The sequence below is a fragment of the Ictalurus punctatus genome, chromosome 14 (assembly GCF_001660625.3).
Source record: "Ictalurus punctatus breed USDA103 chromosome 14, Coco_2.0, whole genome shotgun sequence".
NCBI classification, from domain to species: Eukaryota; Metazoa; Chordata; class Actinopteri; order Siluriformes; family Ictaluridae; genus Ictalurus; species Ictalurus punctatus.
Genome location: NC_030429.2, coordinates 17,736,232 through 17,755,017, shown reverse-complemented (window position 1 = coordinate 17,755,017; position 18,786 = coordinate 17,736,232). Strand labels below are relative to the sequence as shown.

The following is an 18,786-nucleotide window of genomic DNA, read 5'->3' as shown; positions in this document are numbered from 1 at the left end:
AGTAAATATTTGACCTCAGAGTTAAAATGTTAAAACTAATGGTTTTGCAGCTATCATTTTAAGTAAAATGTTCTTATCTTAATTTTCTTAAGATCTTAATTTTCCCATTATTATACCTGCTGCATTTTGGCCAAGACTCAGAATATCCACTGCTATTTATTCTGATTAAGTTCTGCTGGTGAAATGCACACACCATGCCAATGTTTGTCCAGTAGAGAGCAGTAGAAGTCCTGCTCTGACACATCAGTAGGCTACAGCTGGTGCCATTCTTTCTGTGTTGTACTGATGGGGTCGTGCACGTTGTAGGTCAGGGTTAGGGTCCTAATCTCTCTTCTAGAAGTCATGGGCTGTGAACCAGACTATTAATGTATGGTTTTTGCAAATATTTTACTAGTAAAATATGTTACATGGTGATATAGTAACATGAATAATTATGAAAAAAAACAGGTTTATTGGATGTATTTATTAGGAATGTGATATTCTGGGACTTTAAATCTGGTCTGGTCAGTACTGTGTACATGTCAGAACTGATAACTAATATAGCGACAGATCATTTAATTTTTATTTAAGTCACATTTCAGTTTTATCTCACACTTCATCATGTTCAGCATTACTTAACACAATGCTTAATCATGATTAGCATTACTTAACATAAATAAGTCTGTAATATTCCTATTTATATATTTTAATATCCAGACTAGTATAGATACCTGTGAGTTAAGTTCTTTTTTAAAGAAACAGCTTATTTTGCAATAAACTACTAAAAGGTAAGTCTTGTCTCTTGGTTTGTTTAGCTTATATATACCTAATCGTATGCTCCATTTTTTAAAAATGTGTTTGTGTTTTATTGCATTTGATTACATCATGTTTCATTACATCATATCAGGTGTCACTTTTTTGTATTTGTAGATGTCAGTAACAGTAGTCATGAGTCTTGGGTGGGTCTGGTGTCCAGTGTGGAGCATCAGAGGAAGGCTGTGGTTCCTCTGGCCGTGATCTCGACCCTCACCTGCCTCTGCCTTATCGTACTAATTGGCATTCTCATCTACTGGAGGTGAATTTTATACATGGGGCTATAAGGCTTATTATGCATTCAACAGAAATTTATTTTATACCATGTGCTGTATATGGAAAAATGAACCATGACAAAAATAGTTACAATTGTTACATAGTAATTCAAAAAAGTATCATTCAATATTGAATATAATAAGCATATTTCATGTAGAATTTTATGCTGTACACCTACACAGTGAATCTAATGTCCGCTTAAAGACTGCCGTTGATGATCCACATCAATTTGTCATTATTCTATAATCATAAATATGTGGGAGGGTTTTGAAATGGACAGGTGATGGTTAGTATGGATATTTAAGTGGAGATTTAATCCTTCTGTTTTGTTCTCATTTCCACCGTAACCCATTCAGCAAAGATCCCAAAGACAGATCACTTAAGGATGTGCTTAAGGGTCACTTGAGAGTGGGACTATGTGAATGACTTCACTCTGAAATGTGTTTTTGTGTGGATGGTAATGACTGAGTCTGCAAAGGACACATGTTTGTCATGTAATACGACATATGTAGTTTGTCGTATGTCTGACACTGTACACATCTAATGGTGATGAAGTTTTGCTCCAAGATGACTGAGAAAAACAATCGTAAACATTACTTTTCTCTGTTTTATGTTTCAGCTGTGAAAAAAGCAGTTTTTACAATCCCATCAAGTACATGGTTTTGCTATATAAACAGTTTAGTTGCATGAGACTGTACATTTCCCTTCCTGCTGGAGCTCTTGAGTCCTCATCATATTGTTTGTGTTTGACTTGTGTTATTACACCATGGGGACTGGGTGAGATTAAGTCCCTAATCTTGTAGTTGGTGATTAAATCTCGAAGATGCTGATCTGTTGTTTGTGGCTCTGTGATGATTATGTCTAAGAAGGCCTGAAGTGTGTGTGTGTGTTTGTGTGTGTGTGTGTGTGTGTGTGTACTATTGGCCCATTGGGTGGTGGAATTGAGCAGTGCGTGATATGTTCCACTTCTTATTCCTCTTCACTTACATGGTGTTCATTTATGTTGTGGACAGATGCACACTTGAGACAAGCAATGAGGACATCAGATGTCAGTGATTATTCTGGGCAGATGTTGTCCCCCCGTAATCCCTTCCAAGAAGTTGCTGTTATGAAAGTTAATCAGAATATCTGTTGTGTGCTTGTGATTCTGTTAAAGACTCTTTGTTGATTAGATTGAACATCTTTTTTTCTGATTTAAAGCTTGTAATTCTTGCTCAAACATAAGGAGATGGCTTATAGTCTATAAAAATAAACATTAAAAAAATTCAAGGCATCTTACCATTATAATTTTTTCATCACATGTGACTAAGCAAGCGTAGAGGCTAAAACAGCTATAAGATGATAAATAGGAACCACCTGCATATTTTTTGTTTTGTTTTTAAATTTATATTATATTCTATTATAATGCTTTGCTGGTGCACGGTGGCTTAGTGGTTAGCACGTTCGCCTCACACACCAAGGTTGGGGATTCGCTTCCCACCGTGGCCCTGTGTGTGTGGGGGTTTCCTCCAGGTACTCCGGTTTCCTCACCCAGTCCAAAGACATGCATGGTAGGCTGATTGGCATGTCTAAAGTGTCCGTAGTGTATGAATGGATGCGTGAATGTGTATGTGATTGTGCCCTGCGATGGATTGGCACCCTGTCCAGGGTGTACCCCGCCTTGTGCCTGATGCTCCCTGGGATAGACTCCAGGTTCCCCGTGACCCTGAAAAGGAGTAAGCGGTATAGAAGATGGATGGATGGATAATGATTAGCCTTTTCCCATCATAAATTTAGCCCCTCTTAGTGCTTTTTCTTTTACCATCAAACCCATAGCATTCTGTTTTTTATTTCATTTCTGAACAAGACTAAAGTGTAATCCAAGACTAAAGAGTGGATCATGAGTGCATTTTTCATTATCCTCATCTTATTCTAAGATGCACCGTTTTGCTAAGGACCTTTTTGTGTGCTGTGTGCGCTTGCTTGTGAAGTGTTTTGACTCATCTTGGTTAATGCTTTTATCATTTGGTTTGCCATTTTTTCCACAGGATGTGCTTTCAGACTGCTCATTTCTACATAGACGACAACACGTCCCCTAGGGTCATATCCTCCTCTCCTCCTATGCTAAGTTACACAGGTAATTACACTCACCCTTATGTACATGGCAACTGCAATGTGTATGTGTTATGTTGTAGACTGCTGGTCCCGCAGGTCTGAGAATACAAGCAATAAAGACCATTTGCTGGTGACAACATTTATATATTTTCTCTCTGCTAACAACATTTATAAATTTTCTCTCTGCCCTCCCAGATGAGCATGAAGCTCTTTCAGTGGAGCAGTTTGTCCAACATGTTACAGAACTTCATGACACCAAGTCCTTCTGCAGAGAGTTTGAGGTATGTTCTCTGTTGCATTCAACCTCGCACACACCTGTCAAGGCATATACAGTAGATATGTCTGAATATATTTTAATGACTTTTAAAGTGCATTTGCAGATATCTCTCATACCTATCAGTTCTCTCAACCATATGGTTTTCAACTTCAGCAAATCAGTGTTTTGATTAGCAGAACATGATTTTCCTCTAATTTCACTCATGTGATAAAGATTGCAGTTTTAAAAAAAACTGCTTTAGTTAATTCATGCCCACATGGCCTGCCCTATTCAGTCATGTATGAACATTAATTGCAGGCAACTTTTTCAAAAGAATAATTAAGTCACAGAATTGTTTTTGATTGTGACTCTTCTTCCAGTATTCCACTCAGATGCACACAAAAATACACTAGTACACAATGAAATCTTAATTAGCATCAAACATTGTCAAAATGAAACCACCCCCACTCCCGAGTTGTACTCACATGCTCTTAATTAGATAATTAAATTGGTTATGATAGGCTTTGATTTGAAATATATGAGATTTTAAGGGCTAAAATACTGAGTTTTATTAGTTACTTTCAGTAATCGTGTACTGTCAGTCTTATATTTAGTCACAATGCACAATACCACATCAGAACATTCTTGAGCCTCTTGTTGACCACCATAAGCACTGTATTGTTATGATATGTTTTGTTTTGTTTTTTCTTGGGTTTGTGTGCTATTTTTAAACATGTACTTTGGTAACATAATGCTCATACAGATAAGTGACAAATTAAAGGAAAATTTGGTGCTTCTGTTATGCTTCTCTATGGTTTGGGCCCACTTCACCCCTTAGACACTTAGGGTCAATGCAAATCAATACAAAGTTATTCTGACCAGCTTGACTAATTAATTATTTCATCATTATTGATCTTTTTAATCATGGTCAGGTTCATGGTGAGTCCGGTGCTTATCCTAAGAACACTGGGCACAAGAATACATAGAATACAAAGAATACGCCAGATCATCCTAGGGCACCATGCACACGCATTGACATCTAAGAGCATAGTTTAGACAATCCACCTTCATGCATATTTTTGGGAGATTGGGGGAAAATGCAGAACCCAGAGGAAACCCACACAGACATGAGGAGAAGTGTGAAACTCTGAATACATTGTTGATCAGTATGTTCAGCAGAAATGTTTAGTTCAGCAGAAATGTTCAGCAGAAATGTACAGCAGAAATGTTCAATAAAAATGAAACTGGAAAAAAAAGAAACTCTGAATAGATAGTAACACAAGCTTAGTATTGAACCCTGGAACTGTGAGGCAGAAATGCTACCAACTGATCACCTTGATCTTATGATGAAACATTTCTATCCTGATGCCTATGGTCTCTTCCAGGATGACAGTGTCCCCAATATCAGTGCACAAGGGCTCACTGAATGGTTGATGAGTATGAAAACATTACATTCCCCAGACCTTAACCCAATTTAACACCTATGGGAGATTTTGGAAAGATGTGTTATCACCCTCCATCACCCATCATCTTTTGGAAAAATGGTGTTCATGTCTGCAGTACATTTCCTTGTTGAATCTACTCCACAGTACATTGAAGCTGTTCTGCAGACTTATGATGGCCCAAAACCTTATGTTGTTTTTTTTTCCCTTTAATTTGTCTTTGTGTACACTGTATAATGAGTATATGATCACCAAATTGTGTATAACGTGCATATTTTATAATCAGAGCACAGACACAGCAGCCTTAAGCTATAGATTATTCCATGCTGAATGTCCTTACCATCTCATTCTCAAAATTAAACTTTTAAATGAGGTTTGGATATGAATTCAAAAGCACTTGGTGATGTTTCCTGTACATGTTTAAATTTGTTTGTGCTGGTTTTTAACATTAATGTGACATTATTACTAAACAGCCCTCAGCTAAGATTTTTAAAAAGTAATCTGTTATGGTGCTAATTTATTGTATAACATTCTGTTGATATTAAGGACATTGACAACAGCTGGTTTTCCACCAGCACAGACACACACAGTGCACGATGCATGTTCTGAAAATGTTTTGCTTAAGCTTTTTTGCTATATTGTTTGCCATGTATCTGTGCACTGCGTGTCATGGAATTTCATTGCTGTGCTTTGTGCATTCTCACTCCCCTGATTAGATATTGAAAGAGTGTTTTGAGGTAAGCAACATCTCCCTTATGATTTGATTTGATCTGACTGCATTTCATATCGCTCTGGCATGTGTTGTCTGATTGTTTGCTTCACACACTCACTGATTTGTATCTGTTTTGGGATAGACAGCAACCATGGTTTTGTTTCGCTGTGACACAGAATGCATTGGATAGAGAGTGTTACAGTGTGGGTATGTGTGTGTTTATTTGTAGGAGATTCAGTCATGCACTGTGGATCTGGGAACTACAGCGGACATCTCCATTCACCCAGATAACAAGAGCAAGAACCGATATGTCAACATTTTAGCCTGTATGCGAAACTGAAAGCACCACAAATAGCAATGCTTATAGCACATGGCATTTTCTATGCAAACAGTCCAGTGTGTATATATGTTATAGATATTTATAGTACATTTCTGTGCACACAGGCAGGAATAAATTCAAACAAAGTACATGAGGACTAATGTGTAGCTGCATTTCTTTTAGATGACCACAGTAGAGTCAGACTCTCACCCCACACTGATACAGATGGAAAGAGTGAAGGGGACTATATCAATGCCAACTATGTGGATGTGAGTATTTCTTCCAGGTTGGAGATGCTACAGGTACATTGTGGCATCAATGTGCTTATAGTTTCAATCAGTGAGAGATAATACCAGGAGAAATGGCTGCTACATAAAGGGAACATAATATTATTTCATTTGACATGAACTATAGTCTGCTGGGTTGAGCTCAATTTCAATCATATACCATAATCACATACCAAAGTGTGAATCCCAATTTCTCAAATACAGAACAGATTGCTTTTATTATTCTACCACCAAATGTCTTCTATTACACTGATCTCATCTCTTTCCTCTCTCTCTCTGGCTCTCTTTTGCCCACCCAGGGTTTTAATAAACCGAGGGCCTACATAGCAGCTCAGGGCCCCCTGAAGTCGAGCACTGTGGACTTCTGGAGGATGGTGTGGGAGCAGAATGTTGGCATAATCGTCATGATCACAAATCTGGTGGAGAAAGGCAGAGTGAGCCATCTTGTACTGTCTCTAAATCCTTCTTCTGATGATCTCTAACATGTCAGTGTGTTTGCCACTGACACTGTCTGTTTACACAGCTCCTGTGTCAGACCTTTTACAAACACCATCATCACCACTCTAATGACAGTTTGAGCTTAATAATGAGTCACGCTTTTGGTAAATTAATGTTTTTCCTTGTGATAATACTTATTTTGAATCTCTCATAGAGAAAATGTGACCAGTACTGGCCTTTGGAGAGCCAAGAAGAATATGGCCATTTCCTTGTGACTGTTAAGTGCACCAAGATCATGGCTTACTACACCCAAAGAACCTTCACCATACGAAACACACATTTAAAGAAGGTACAATCATGTGAAGTATCTTAATTTCCCAAGCCAATACTATTTATTCTAGCCATATGTAATTATTTCCTTCCTTACTTTGATTTGAGTTGGGGTTTTTTCTCCCATTTCTGTCTATTGCCATTATGTTGCTCTCACCTCCTCCTAGGGTTCTCAGAAAGTTTGTGCTAATGAGAGGACGGTAGTTCAGTACCACTACACACAGTGGCCGGATATGGGTGTGCCTGAGTGTGTCTTGCCTGTACTCGCGTTTGTCCGCAAGTCCTCTAGAGCATGGACTGAGGACATGGGGCCCATACTGATACACTGCAGGTAGGTCTGGAAACATAGCATCAGATTTCAACTAAAGATCCCATTTTAAAATAGATTTTTTTTTTTCAGTTTGCCATTAAAAAAAAAAAAAAAAAAAATCAGCACGCATTTTGATTCTTTTATTCAATATAGGAAGTGAAATAACTTGAATATAATTATAACACATTTTATATCAACCTTTAACATTTGACAGGTAGAAAATAAACACTAAAAGTAAAAAAAAACAGGGGGCAAGTGGTCTTATTGCTACACCTCAGTAATTGCATAACTGTGCATTTACATGTGATTTTGTAAAGTGAATGAAATTCTTAAAATAATTGACTTTCCTATAATTAAAATAACCTATGCAGAGCAAAGATTAGGTTACGTTGAACATATATGTGAATATGAGTGTCATGAGTTTTGATATAAATAAAGATAGTAAATAATAATTCAATAATTCATTAACAGGTAGAAAATAAAGCACTAAAAGTAAAAAACAGGACTCAATGAATACTTAATGAATATTCATTAAATATTTGGTTACAATAAATGCTTACTATATATACACACTACTTTTTAGGACTTAATGAGTATTCATTAAGTCCTAAAAAGTAATGTGTATATATAGTAACCATGAAAAACAGAGCACTTGTTAAAACAAACCAACCTTTACTTTTTCACATCCCAAACATAATCCTTGTCATTTTTTTTATTCCAGGTATTTTATTAAACATACTAAACAGCAGCCCCATAGTGCAATAAAAATATCACTCTTTACTTGGCTAGGATTCCACAAAATCACTGATTTTTCTGATGTCAATCCCTCAGGCTATTGACTGCACTGATGTAATGCATTAAGTCATGTTAATCATAAGAGTTTCAGTTCCCTGAACCTGCATTTGTTAAATATTAAAAATATTACATTAAAAATTACATAAACACATACAAATATTAACCATCACAGTTTGAAGACTCTCCCTTCATTAATCAAAACCTTTCTGAAACACAATACTAATAATCCCAAGCACAATACTAGCATTACTTTCTTGATTCCTCTTCCACCTTCTACTTATGACTTATTTATATATTAAAGTTGAGTTCTGATTATGCATGTGTATTTGTGTATAGTGCTGGTGTGGGGCGAACAGGCACCTACATTGTCCTGGACAGCATGATGAAGCAGATCGAAGAGCAGGGTCTGGTGAACATCATAGGCTTTCTCAAACACATCCGCACTCAGAGGAACTACCTGGTGCAGACTGAGGTAAGAGATCAAGGACTTAATGTGCTAATAACTGCCAATGGAAAGAATTATAGAGAACATACACTCACACACCACATTATTAGTGACACCTGTACATCTGCTTATTCATGCAATTATACAATCAGCCAATCATGTGGGTAAACATCACCTGGATTTCCAGTCTTCAACTGTCCAGTTTCAATGATCCTGTGCCCACGTTAGTCTCAGATGCTTGTTCTTGGCTGACAGGAGTGGAACTTGATGTGGGCTTCTGCTGCTCTACACATGTGTTTCATATGTTATGCATTCTGAGATGCTTTTCTGCTCACCACAGTTGTAAAGAGTGACTATTTGAGTTATTGTTATTCTAACCTGTAGAGACTGTTGCATGTAAAAATCCTATAAGATCAGCTGTTTCTGAAATCCTTAAACCAGCCCATCTGGCACCAACAACGATGCCACAGTCAAGAACACTGCAGTCACATTTTTTCCCATTCCGAAGTTTAATGTAAATATTAACGGAATCTCTTCACCTGTATCTGCATGATTTTATGCATTGCACTGCTGCCTCAAGATTGACTATATAATTGCATGAATGAGTAGGTGTAATATATATAAATATATATATATATGTATATTCTATACTGCTTTTTGTTCATGTATAATCTTAAAATCAGTTACTGTTAGTAAAACTTTGGAAAACTAACCAATAATGGCACATTAACAGAATCTACACCACACACGATCATGCAAACACTCAGTGTGTTTGTCTCAGTCAGTCTGGTATTCCTCCACACTTGCAGGAGCAGTACATCTTCATCCATGATGCATTGGTGGACGCAATCCTAAGTAGAGAGACAGATGTACCCTCTAGCCGTGTTCATAGTTATGTTAACGACCTGCTCACCACCGGCCCTTCATGTATAACATGCCTGGAAAAGCAGTTTAAGGTATGGAGAAATTCAAGCAACTGAGGTGGGGGGAAAGTATCCAAATTCTTTGCTCAAAAGTGCAGTTTCTTCATCTACTATACACAGCTTCACTTCTTTTTTTTATTCAGTTAGAAAACTACAAACCCTTAAATGTACTAAACCTGTGAAAGTAAATGTACAAGAAAGATTTCTGCTTCAAATCACACACTCATTTTAGTTATTTATGATAAAATAGTGTCTGACTAATAGCTAAAATGGCTGACTAACAGCTAACAACATATCTCTCGTATGTTAACTAGTTGAATGATAATAGCTAGCTGTCACATTACAAACTGCTGTGATCAATATAAAGCACATGCAGCAACAGATATATTACAGTGATGGGTATTAAGTCTCATTTTTACTGTCACATCTGTTAAAGTTATATTATTAAGTAACAGGAAAACTCCAGTCAAATACAGATACTTAAAAACCACACTAAAAATCAATTGTTGGAAGTAAACCTTCTCACTTCTGCTAAGCAAGTGCGGTCAGACAGAGAGGAATAGAGAGAAACAAGTGTTATATATAGGTTATATATGGATGTGATTTCTGATTATTTTACTGGTTCTTTATCCTTGATGTTTGATGAATAGATGTCATTTTTATGCAGCTGGTGAATCGGCCCAGTACCAAGCAGGATGATTTCACTGCTGCTTTAAAAGACTACAACAAAGACAAGAATAGGAGCTCCTCGTTGATACCTGGTGAGCTCCCACAAGGTGTCCACAGATCCTTAAAAAGTCTTAAAATATCTTAAATTCCTAAGACTCATCTGTGTTTTAGAGCAGCTTGGTTCACAGGAAATTCATCTCTGTCTGTGCTGTGAGTTTGAGTCAGTTACAACATGCATTTAGACACGATTCACTTGGCTTTTTCGTTAGCATAATCTCAAACATATTTGTGGGCAGAGGTTTACAGCATTTCACCTGATTGGTAATGAGAAGTGAATTTAAAAAACACTGTTGGTAACTAAATGACGTTTAGTTACGTTTAGAAATGAATGTTTTCTGCTGAAATAAAAGCCACAACACATAAAAGTGAATTAGTCAGAAATATATTACTATTGTTATATTACTATTTGTACCCCTAAATATTTTTTTTTAAATGTATTGTTCAGTGCAATAGTAATATTGCAAAATAGCAACTCTTTTATTTTATTTTCTTCTTTACAAAAATGTATGAATATTTATAACACTATTTGTTATATTACCCTGGCCTATACTGACTGCCGTAATCCATGTTTTTCCTCTCTTGGAAAGTAATGGAAAAGAAATACTGGATTTTTTTCTTTCACTGTTTGAGCAAATGGTAATGTAAAAAGGATATTTGCTCTGGTCTTACATATAGCTGTATAGAAGTTTACCCAGCTATAGTTTACTTAAACCCAGAAATGGATGTATATGCATGAACACAATCCATTATAGCTGATGTATCATGTAGCATGTGCAAGTCTTAAAGTTTACATTTGAAGAACTGATACCTGCAGATACCCTGTCCCAGAACTGTACAACATCCATCATGGAGGTACTGTGATTATGGAAAGGTATAACATGAACGGAGTAGTCAAGTCATGAGTCTAGGCTCCTAATCTTGTGATATTGTTGTTCCACTTTCTGTATTGGTGTCTAACTAAATCTGATTGTAGTATCAGTTCAAAGTAAATGCAGATTTTCTAATCAGTAAGAACCCTATAGTATAACTACAGTAGTAACCCAATTTAATGGTGCTTGGTGTGTTTTAGTGGATAGATACAGAGTGTGTTTGTCTACAACATCAGAAGAGACCTCAGACTACATCAATGCTTCTTACATTATGGTGAGCCATTGATACCTTTATAATAATTTCACAGCTTAAACTGGTGTTTGTATCTTGTTTTCCATCTGGAGGCTGATTAATAAGGTTAAATACATATTAAGGGAAAAGAAAATTCAAGTGCAATATTGTTATTCAGAATATCAGTCCACATGGCATGAACTGTTTAATCAACAACAAGGTTACTTTCCTGACCCATATTTATTTATATTTGTCCTCTGTATGTTGTGGAATTTTGTTACAGGGATATCAGCACAGCAGTGAGTACATCATTACCCAGAATCCTCTGCCAAGTACAGTGAAGGACTTCTGGAGGATGATTTGGGACCACAACGCCCAGGTCATCGTCTCACTGCCTGATGGCACCGGCGTGGTAAGTTAGCTCTTCCTTTTTTTAAGACTTTATTATTACTCATGTTGAAGTATTTTGTTATTATTTATTCAATATGTTTCAAATAAATGTTGAATTGTTTGAAAATGTTTTTATATATTAATATTGGAAATTCTGCGAAAAGAAGTACAATCGGATTAAATTTCACTCGGTTTCACTTGTCCTCATTGTGTCTCTGTGATTTTCTCTGCTTTTCTGGTTTCCTCCTTCCTCCCAAACTCCTGCCAGTACATGGGTTGGCGACCTACAGGCATACATGTGTGCATGATGATGTCCCATCCAGAATGTATTCTCACCTCATGCCCAGTGCTCCTGGCATAGGCTCTGGATTCACCAAGATGAATGATTCAGTTCAAAGCCTTGACTGGCACAGCAATAGATAGGAAATTAATTGCGAACAATTGATGTGTTTACTGACTACAAATATTAATGTGGAAACATGATTTTGGAGTCAACCAATTTCTCTCAATCAGCTAAACCTCAAATAATTGTGATTAGTTGATTATGTAATAATTGTGACAGGTCTAATTACAGCAAAAGCTATAGTATAGTAGCAAATATTGTCCCAGATAAGAAAATGCCCAGGGTTAAATTTCAAACTACCTGATCCAGGTGCAAAAATGTTTTACTAACACACACAGCGGTCCAGATGGAGATAAATGATCATTAAAATTCAGCATTGCAGGTGTTCGCTTAACTTCCTAGGTATTAATTGAACACTGGGGATTTTGCTGTGCAGTTGCTGTTTATTCTCTCACTTAGATATTTCTCTCTCTATGTCTCTCTACCTCTCTGTGCTCTCAGTCAGAGGAGACAGAGCCGGTGATGTTCTGGCCCAGAAGAGACCAGTCTATTAGCTGTAACATGTTCACAGTGTCCTTAAGAGGGGAGGAGCATGTGTGTCTGTCTAATGAGGAGATACTGATTGTACAGGATTACATCCTAGAAGCTTCTCAGGTAAAATTGTCAGTTTGTCTTGCACACTTGCACACAGCCAGAGTCCTGACCTCATGAAGTACCTAAAGAAGAGTCATTGTCACTCTTAATAATTGTCTGTGGTAGGCATATAATTAAATACATATGCATTATTTGATTGAAGAGATCATTTATTCTAAACAGATTTTTCTGTTGTCAGAAGGGTTCACAAGGGTTGAGACGAGGTGTGCATCAGGACCCGGAACAAAAAAAGTCCAAGACAAAAAGGATGTGATTTTATTTTTAAACGGTCCCATGCACATCTCTAGTTGAGACTGATTATGAACTCGAACGATGTAGCTGAGTTTGAGGAACTGTCAGAGCCTAAATTAACAGACCATGCTCATAGTACTGGCATTTCTACTTCAGTTTTTTTAAGGGTTTTCCAGTGTATCCAGGGGCATAATGGTAGGGTTAATATTTAATTTCATAGAAATAAACCCATTCCCACTTCAGGTTTAAATCCAAATACAGATACAAATACTGATATTTGGAGCAACCCTTACACCCTTACTCTGTGAGCAGTTAGATGATTCCTATATTCTGTCAAGTTGTCACTATTAGAGAACATGTCTCACATGCATCAACACTCATTATGAATACGGCTGCAGGCTGGTGCCAGATAACTGTGGAGTTCGTTTTAGAGAAGCACATGGCTGCTGAAAAGACTGAGAGTTGAGCCTTGTAAACACTGAGCATGTCTCAGCCGAACACATCTGTTCTCTCTCGCAGACCTCACACCTCACCATCTGCACATGCAATTACTGCAGCAGACATACCACACATGCTCACTTTTTACTGTCCAACACACACACACACACACACAAGCACACACACAGTGTTCTGATCTTCTTCTATGTCTGTCTGTCTCTGCATTTGAAGGATGACTACGTTCTGGAAGTGAGGCATTACCGCGCCCCTCGCTGGCCAAACCCAGACAGTCCAATCAGCAAGACTTTTGAGATTATCAGCGTAATTCGAGGGGAGCAGGCCACTAAAGAGGGGCCCATTGTTGTACATGATGAGTATGTTCTCACATTATCTTTGCTGTTACATTTGCTATTATAGGATGGGATGAAATGAAGCAAAATTACATTTGCATCTCGTGCACTGCAGTACAAGTTAAACTTTTTTCAGTTTCTATCAATGAGCATAAGCATGACTGCTGTCGATCATGCAGCTCTACAGTTCGATTCCCCCACAGTATGTATTATTGCCTTATTATTAGCTTTGATCAAAATATAATTAGTTAATAATAGAATTAGTGTGTCATTTTGGGAAAACGCTTAATAAATAAATAAATAAATAAATACAAAAGCTAGTACAGGTCTTAAAAATGTGCAAAACTCCTATCATGTGTTGTATGAAAGTATTTTAAAAATGATACCACATCTCATACCAAAAAGTATAGATTATATGCATGTTTCACCTTCATGCTAATTCTAATTTCTATATTCAACCCAAGTTTCAATAAAATCAAAATGGTTTGATTCATTTTAGTCATCATTTTATCATCAAATTAAAATAATATATATGAGATATTTCCTTTAATTTTTCATCTAAAGGATGCATTTGCTTTTCAAATGATTTACTTGAAAAAGTCCTTTATCATATTGTATCATATTTACAATCAAATTGTATCATATTTACAATCTGACAGTCAGGCAAGTGGCTTCATGTCCAAGGTTCTGCACTAGTTACTGGAAGGTTAGGAATTTAAATTCCAGGAGTGTCAGGGGTGGATGCTTGAGCAAAGCCTTTAACCTTTAGAAGTGAAATTGAGGTAAAATGAAATGCCTGTGCAGGCCTGCACATGAGCCCAAAATTGTGCAACGTGTTTACTTGTATGGTGTGTAAATAAACAAGTGATTTGTGAAGTCTTTTAAAACATCATGGACACCCTGGTACAGTCTTAATATAATTATGTGTTGTTGGAACAGCTGTATAAATAATATGCCAATTTAAACCTCAATGATAAAAAGTTTGTATTGTGTGTGTGTGTGTGTGTGTGTGTGTGTGTGTGTGTGTGTGTGTGTGTGTGTGTGTGTGTGTGTGTGTGTGTGTGTGTGTGTGTGTGTGTGTAGTTGTGGTGGTGTGACGGCTGGGATATTCTGTGCCCTCTACACCCTGCTCCAGCAGCTGGAGGCTGAAGGCTCTGTGGATGTTTATCTGGTGGCCAAGATGACAAACCTGATGAGGCCTGGGATCTTCACCGACATTGTGCGCTTTGCTTTTAATCCATTTGAACAAATAATTCTTTGCTTTTAATCCATTAGAATAAATAAAATAGCATGTGCTACATTGACACAAATGGAAAACAGTTCTGTTTTGATTTCTTTGACAGGAACAGTACCAGTTCCTCTACAAAGCCATTTTGAGTCTGGTCAGCATCCAAGAAGATGAAAAAGCCCTCCAGTCCTCCAGAAACACCACAACATTCCCAGGAGGCACTACAAGTACCGCAGACAGTCTGGAATCCCTAGTGTAAGCATAGTAATGTGGGTATGCAGCTCTCACAGATCTTTACCCTGCTGCTCCCTTTTATTTTATTTTTTTTTAACCTGATTATATCCCACATGCACATGAGCTCACCAAACACAGCGCCACCCTGGAACTTGACATGTGCCTTTGTGCATTCTTTACTAATCTGAGTTTAACTTTAGACTTATATATGGCTCATCTTTGTACTAACATCTTACAAATTTTTCAAAGGAATTTCATATTTATTGGCATTACAGCTCCTTGAAAGGGCAAAGTCACTTGTTAATAAGGCTTATTTTAGAGCATAGATTGTAGCAAACAAGAGCCACATTGTTTTTTTTTTTTTGTTGGTTTTTTTACATAATGTAAATACAAAGACTGTGGCTTTTTCAGTCACACTTTTCAAACAAGAAAATTAAATAATATTCTAATTTGTAAATATTATAGCAACCAAGTCAATGGACCAAATTTCTATTTATATGGCTAGATTTTTTTATATTTCACTACTGTTAAGGCTGTAGTGCTTGACACTGTATGTATGAACACACTCAAATAATGTAGAGAACATGTTATTCTAATACTTCTGAAGTCTCAATGTTACACTGCCACTGATTTAACATGAACCATTCTCACAGTCTAGCTGCACATAGAAAGTGTTTCTGCTATATGTAGGAATAAACAAAACTAAAATAAAGTTTTGTTTTAAAGAACATTAGTTTGTGACTTTATTCTTCTCACATTCCATTTGTACCTTCTTTTGTATCTGCGATGTTGTAATGCATTCGAAGTCTGAATTAATGAGCATATGTACAGCTAATGTGTTATAGCATTTTATGCCACTGTGCTGTTGAATGATTCTGATTGGTGAGAAGGTGTTGATTAATTTTCCATAACAGCAGCTCCAACAGTAGATCCAGCTGCAAGGCAAATCACTGCTTTATATTAATGTGCTTGATGTAATACATTATTGTTTCTATAATAACCACTCTACAAAATTGCTGTGGTACAAAAGTCATGCTGTTTTCAGAAAAGAATCAACTTTGGGATGGTAACAGTAACTCTGCTTTACATCACACCAAGCCTGACATGATTACAGCCTCAAGACACCCCATTGTTTGGTATGTGCCACACTTCACTTCCAATAAAACTATCATTAAGGCCAACTTAGTATTCATGGTTCAATCAGCATCATATGTTCCTTCATTACTGCAGCTCTGGCTTAGCCCAATAATTTATAGCCCTCTCTAACCATACTGATTATCACAACGCACTCCTTAAAGGGCCTCTAAGCAATTACTCAATACATACTTAAGTAAGGGGCGGCTTTAAAATAAGCAGCTCTTGCATTAAGATTTGTGTTATTGCTTTGGTAAGAAAGATGATAAGAATAGTTTTTATGGTACAATCCATCTGAAGAATGGTTTCTCAATTATTATTTCTGTGTTAATCCAGTCTAAGACACAAATGGCTATGCGCCTAAGCTGCGAAATATAGGTCAGATGGCCAGACACCGTCTTGACCACACAGTGCATTGTTGCCTTAATTTGCATTTTGGACTTTTTAGTCATTATTAAAACGAATTATCCTGAGCTTGGTAGCCTACTTAAGAAAGACTAAATAGTGGGTGAAAACCCAGAACTAAATTTCAATGATTTAAGCAAAGTAGATCAAAATGTTATGTTATTATAATACCTGACAATATAGAAATAACTGGCTCCCTGAGTTGGAAGATTATTTAAGCAGCTTCGCATCATAGCATTATGAGAAGACAAAGAAAAACAACCAAAAAAAAGAGTCAATATACTGAAACCTTGTAGACGTGTGAATTTGAAGTGAGATACTGCAGTAGGGAAATTTGTGGTTTGTAAATTAGCAAACATAATGAATCAGACTGAGGCAAAAGAAATTGCCCAGAGAACTAATGAACTGTAATTTACAATTAACTGTAGCAAACAATGAATCATTTCAATAACACCTCTATAATGAGATTAAGCTGTATTAGTGTAGAAGATGACAATGTTAAGTGCAGGAAGATCATGGTTGTGAAACAGTGTTGAAGGCCAAAAGGAGAGAAGTGTTGATTGGGGTTATTCCGCACAAGGCAAAGAAACTAATAGCAACAACCCTATCTGTTAAAACCAGTTTATTCTAATAGTGATTTTGTGTAGTATATGGAGCCATTTATGCCTGCGTTTACAGCTTTTAGATAGAGCAGGTTCTACTTACCCAGACAAAGTTAAAGGCTTCTGTGGATTGCAAATATCCTAAATTTAAATCGATTTGCAAAAATCTGATCTTATATTTATCATATTATATGAAGCTTTGTGCAGTATCAATTCCCAAACATCTCATTGGGTTTAGTTAGCAATTTTTTTCTGCCATTTGTTGTTTCTCCTCACTATTAAAGTTTTTTTTTCTCTCTTTTTACACAGATATTGGCACCCCTATGAATTCATTAAAGTATATTCCCATTGATATTTTAAATTTTTTTAGTACACCTGGGTGAGTAGGAACAGGAAATTGTTCAACCATGACTTCCTGTTTCATAGGGGTATAAATATGGTAACACATAGGCCAAAATGCCCATAGTCATTCATAACAATGGGTAAGACCAAGGAATATAGATGTGATGTGCAGAAAAAGGTTGTTGAGCTTCACAAAATGGGAAGTGGCTATAAGAAAATATAAAAATAAAACCTACCCGTAAAAATGCCCGTGCTGGTCTGCCTTTTAATTCATATGCACTTTGTACTTTTTGCACCATGCAATTTATAAAAATGAAATAAAAATTTTGCTACACTTTTTAATCTGGACTGAATTCAGTGTGCGGTCACCAATTTTTTTTGCTTGTTTGTAATTTAGGATTACTGCAACATTTGAACATTTATGATGTCAGTAACATACATTTATTTACCAATCTAGTGGAAAGTGTGGTGTTATAGGAAAGTAATCCATACATGGGTGGTATGATAGGCCCTGACCTTAAGCAGCCTGGTTTGTTCATATTTGGCACATGATTTGCAGAATTAGCAATAATGCGGGTGGCATTATTATTAACTTAGTTCAATAATAATAATAATAATAATAATAATAATAATAATAATAATAATAATAATAAATTACGTGGCTGAGAAACCCCCTTTGGAAAACTGTGTTACAGAGTGCATATTTGTGTTTACATGGCCACCCTGTCAGTCATTTTATAGACACTCCCTCACACCCCTTCACTCTGCACACTGCTAGCATGCTAGTACTGCAGCTTAGCATTCATAAGAGCTTATTACAAAGAAAAAATGATAGCAACTGCACGTGTGACCATTCTCAAGTCATTATGAGCCAGATTTAGCATGTTTATAGTGTTATATAGTGTACTTGAAAGTTATGTCATGATGGTCCCTGCTAATGCTAACTCTAGTTGAACTACCACTTTGTGTTCATGGGTGGGGGAAACAAATAATTAAAATCTTATTCAGCTCCACCTACTTAACTGAAAGTGCCCTAGTCTTGACAAATTTTGAGAAATCTTACCTAATGCACCTTAAAAATTGTCTGCCGTGTGACTGCTGTTATTGGCTGTGTCTCAAATCCAAATCTCTGAATTTACATTCAAAAGTATTTACAAATCCAGAAGAATGGTACACAAAGCAGATG

General features: G+C 36.6%; 1 protein-coding gene across 6 annotated transcripts in view; it reads left to right on the top strand.

Annotated features, from left to right (window-relative positions):
• The window catches only part of ptprz1a (protein tyrosine phosphatase receptor type Z1a), a 53,414-nt gene extending 37,569 nt beyond the window's left edge, over positions 1-15,845 (top strand). For 4 of the 6 annotated variants that reach the window (XM_017485051.3, XM_017485053.3, XM_017485055.3 and 1 more), the window contains 18 exons: positions 910-1,054; positions 3,096-3,184; positions 3,358-3,443; positions 5,577-5,597; positions 5,802-5,898; positions 6,075-6,160; positions 6,478-6,612; positions 6,831-6,965; positions 7,114-7,277; positions 8,388-8,523; positions 9,306-9,452; positions 10,087-10,180; positions 11,218-11,291; positions 11,533-11,661; positions 12,484-12,636; positions 13,537-13,679; positions 14,739-14,874; positions 14,999-15,845. In XM_017485051.3, coding sequence (XP_017340540.1) covers positions 910-1,054; positions 3,096-3,184; positions 3,358-3,443; positions 5,577-5,597; positions 5,802-5,898; positions 6,075-6,160; positions 6,478-6,612; positions 6,831-6,965; positions 7,114-7,277; positions 8,388-8,523; positions 9,306-9,452; positions 10,087-10,180; positions 11,218-11,291; positions 11,533-11,661; positions 12,484-12,636; positions 13,537-13,679; positions 14,739-14,874; positions 14,999-15,142 — 2,114 coding nt within the window. In that variant the 3' untranslated portion in view covers positions 15,143-15,845. Of the gene's footprint in view, positions 1-909; positions 1,055-3,095; positions 3,185-3,357; positions 3,444-5,576; positions 5,598-5,801; positions 5,899-6,074; positions 6,161-6,477; positions 6,613-6,830; positions 6,966-7,113; positions 7,278-8,387; positions 8,524-9,305; positions 9,453-10,086; positions 10,181-11,217; positions 11,292-11,532; positions 11,662-11,907; positions 12,637-13,536; positions 13,680-14,738; positions 14,875-14,998 lie in introns of those variants that run through there. The other 2 variants (XM_017485052.3, XM_017485054.3) reach the window with 2 other exon arrangements.
• Positions 15,846-18,786: the final 2,941 nt, after the last annotated feature.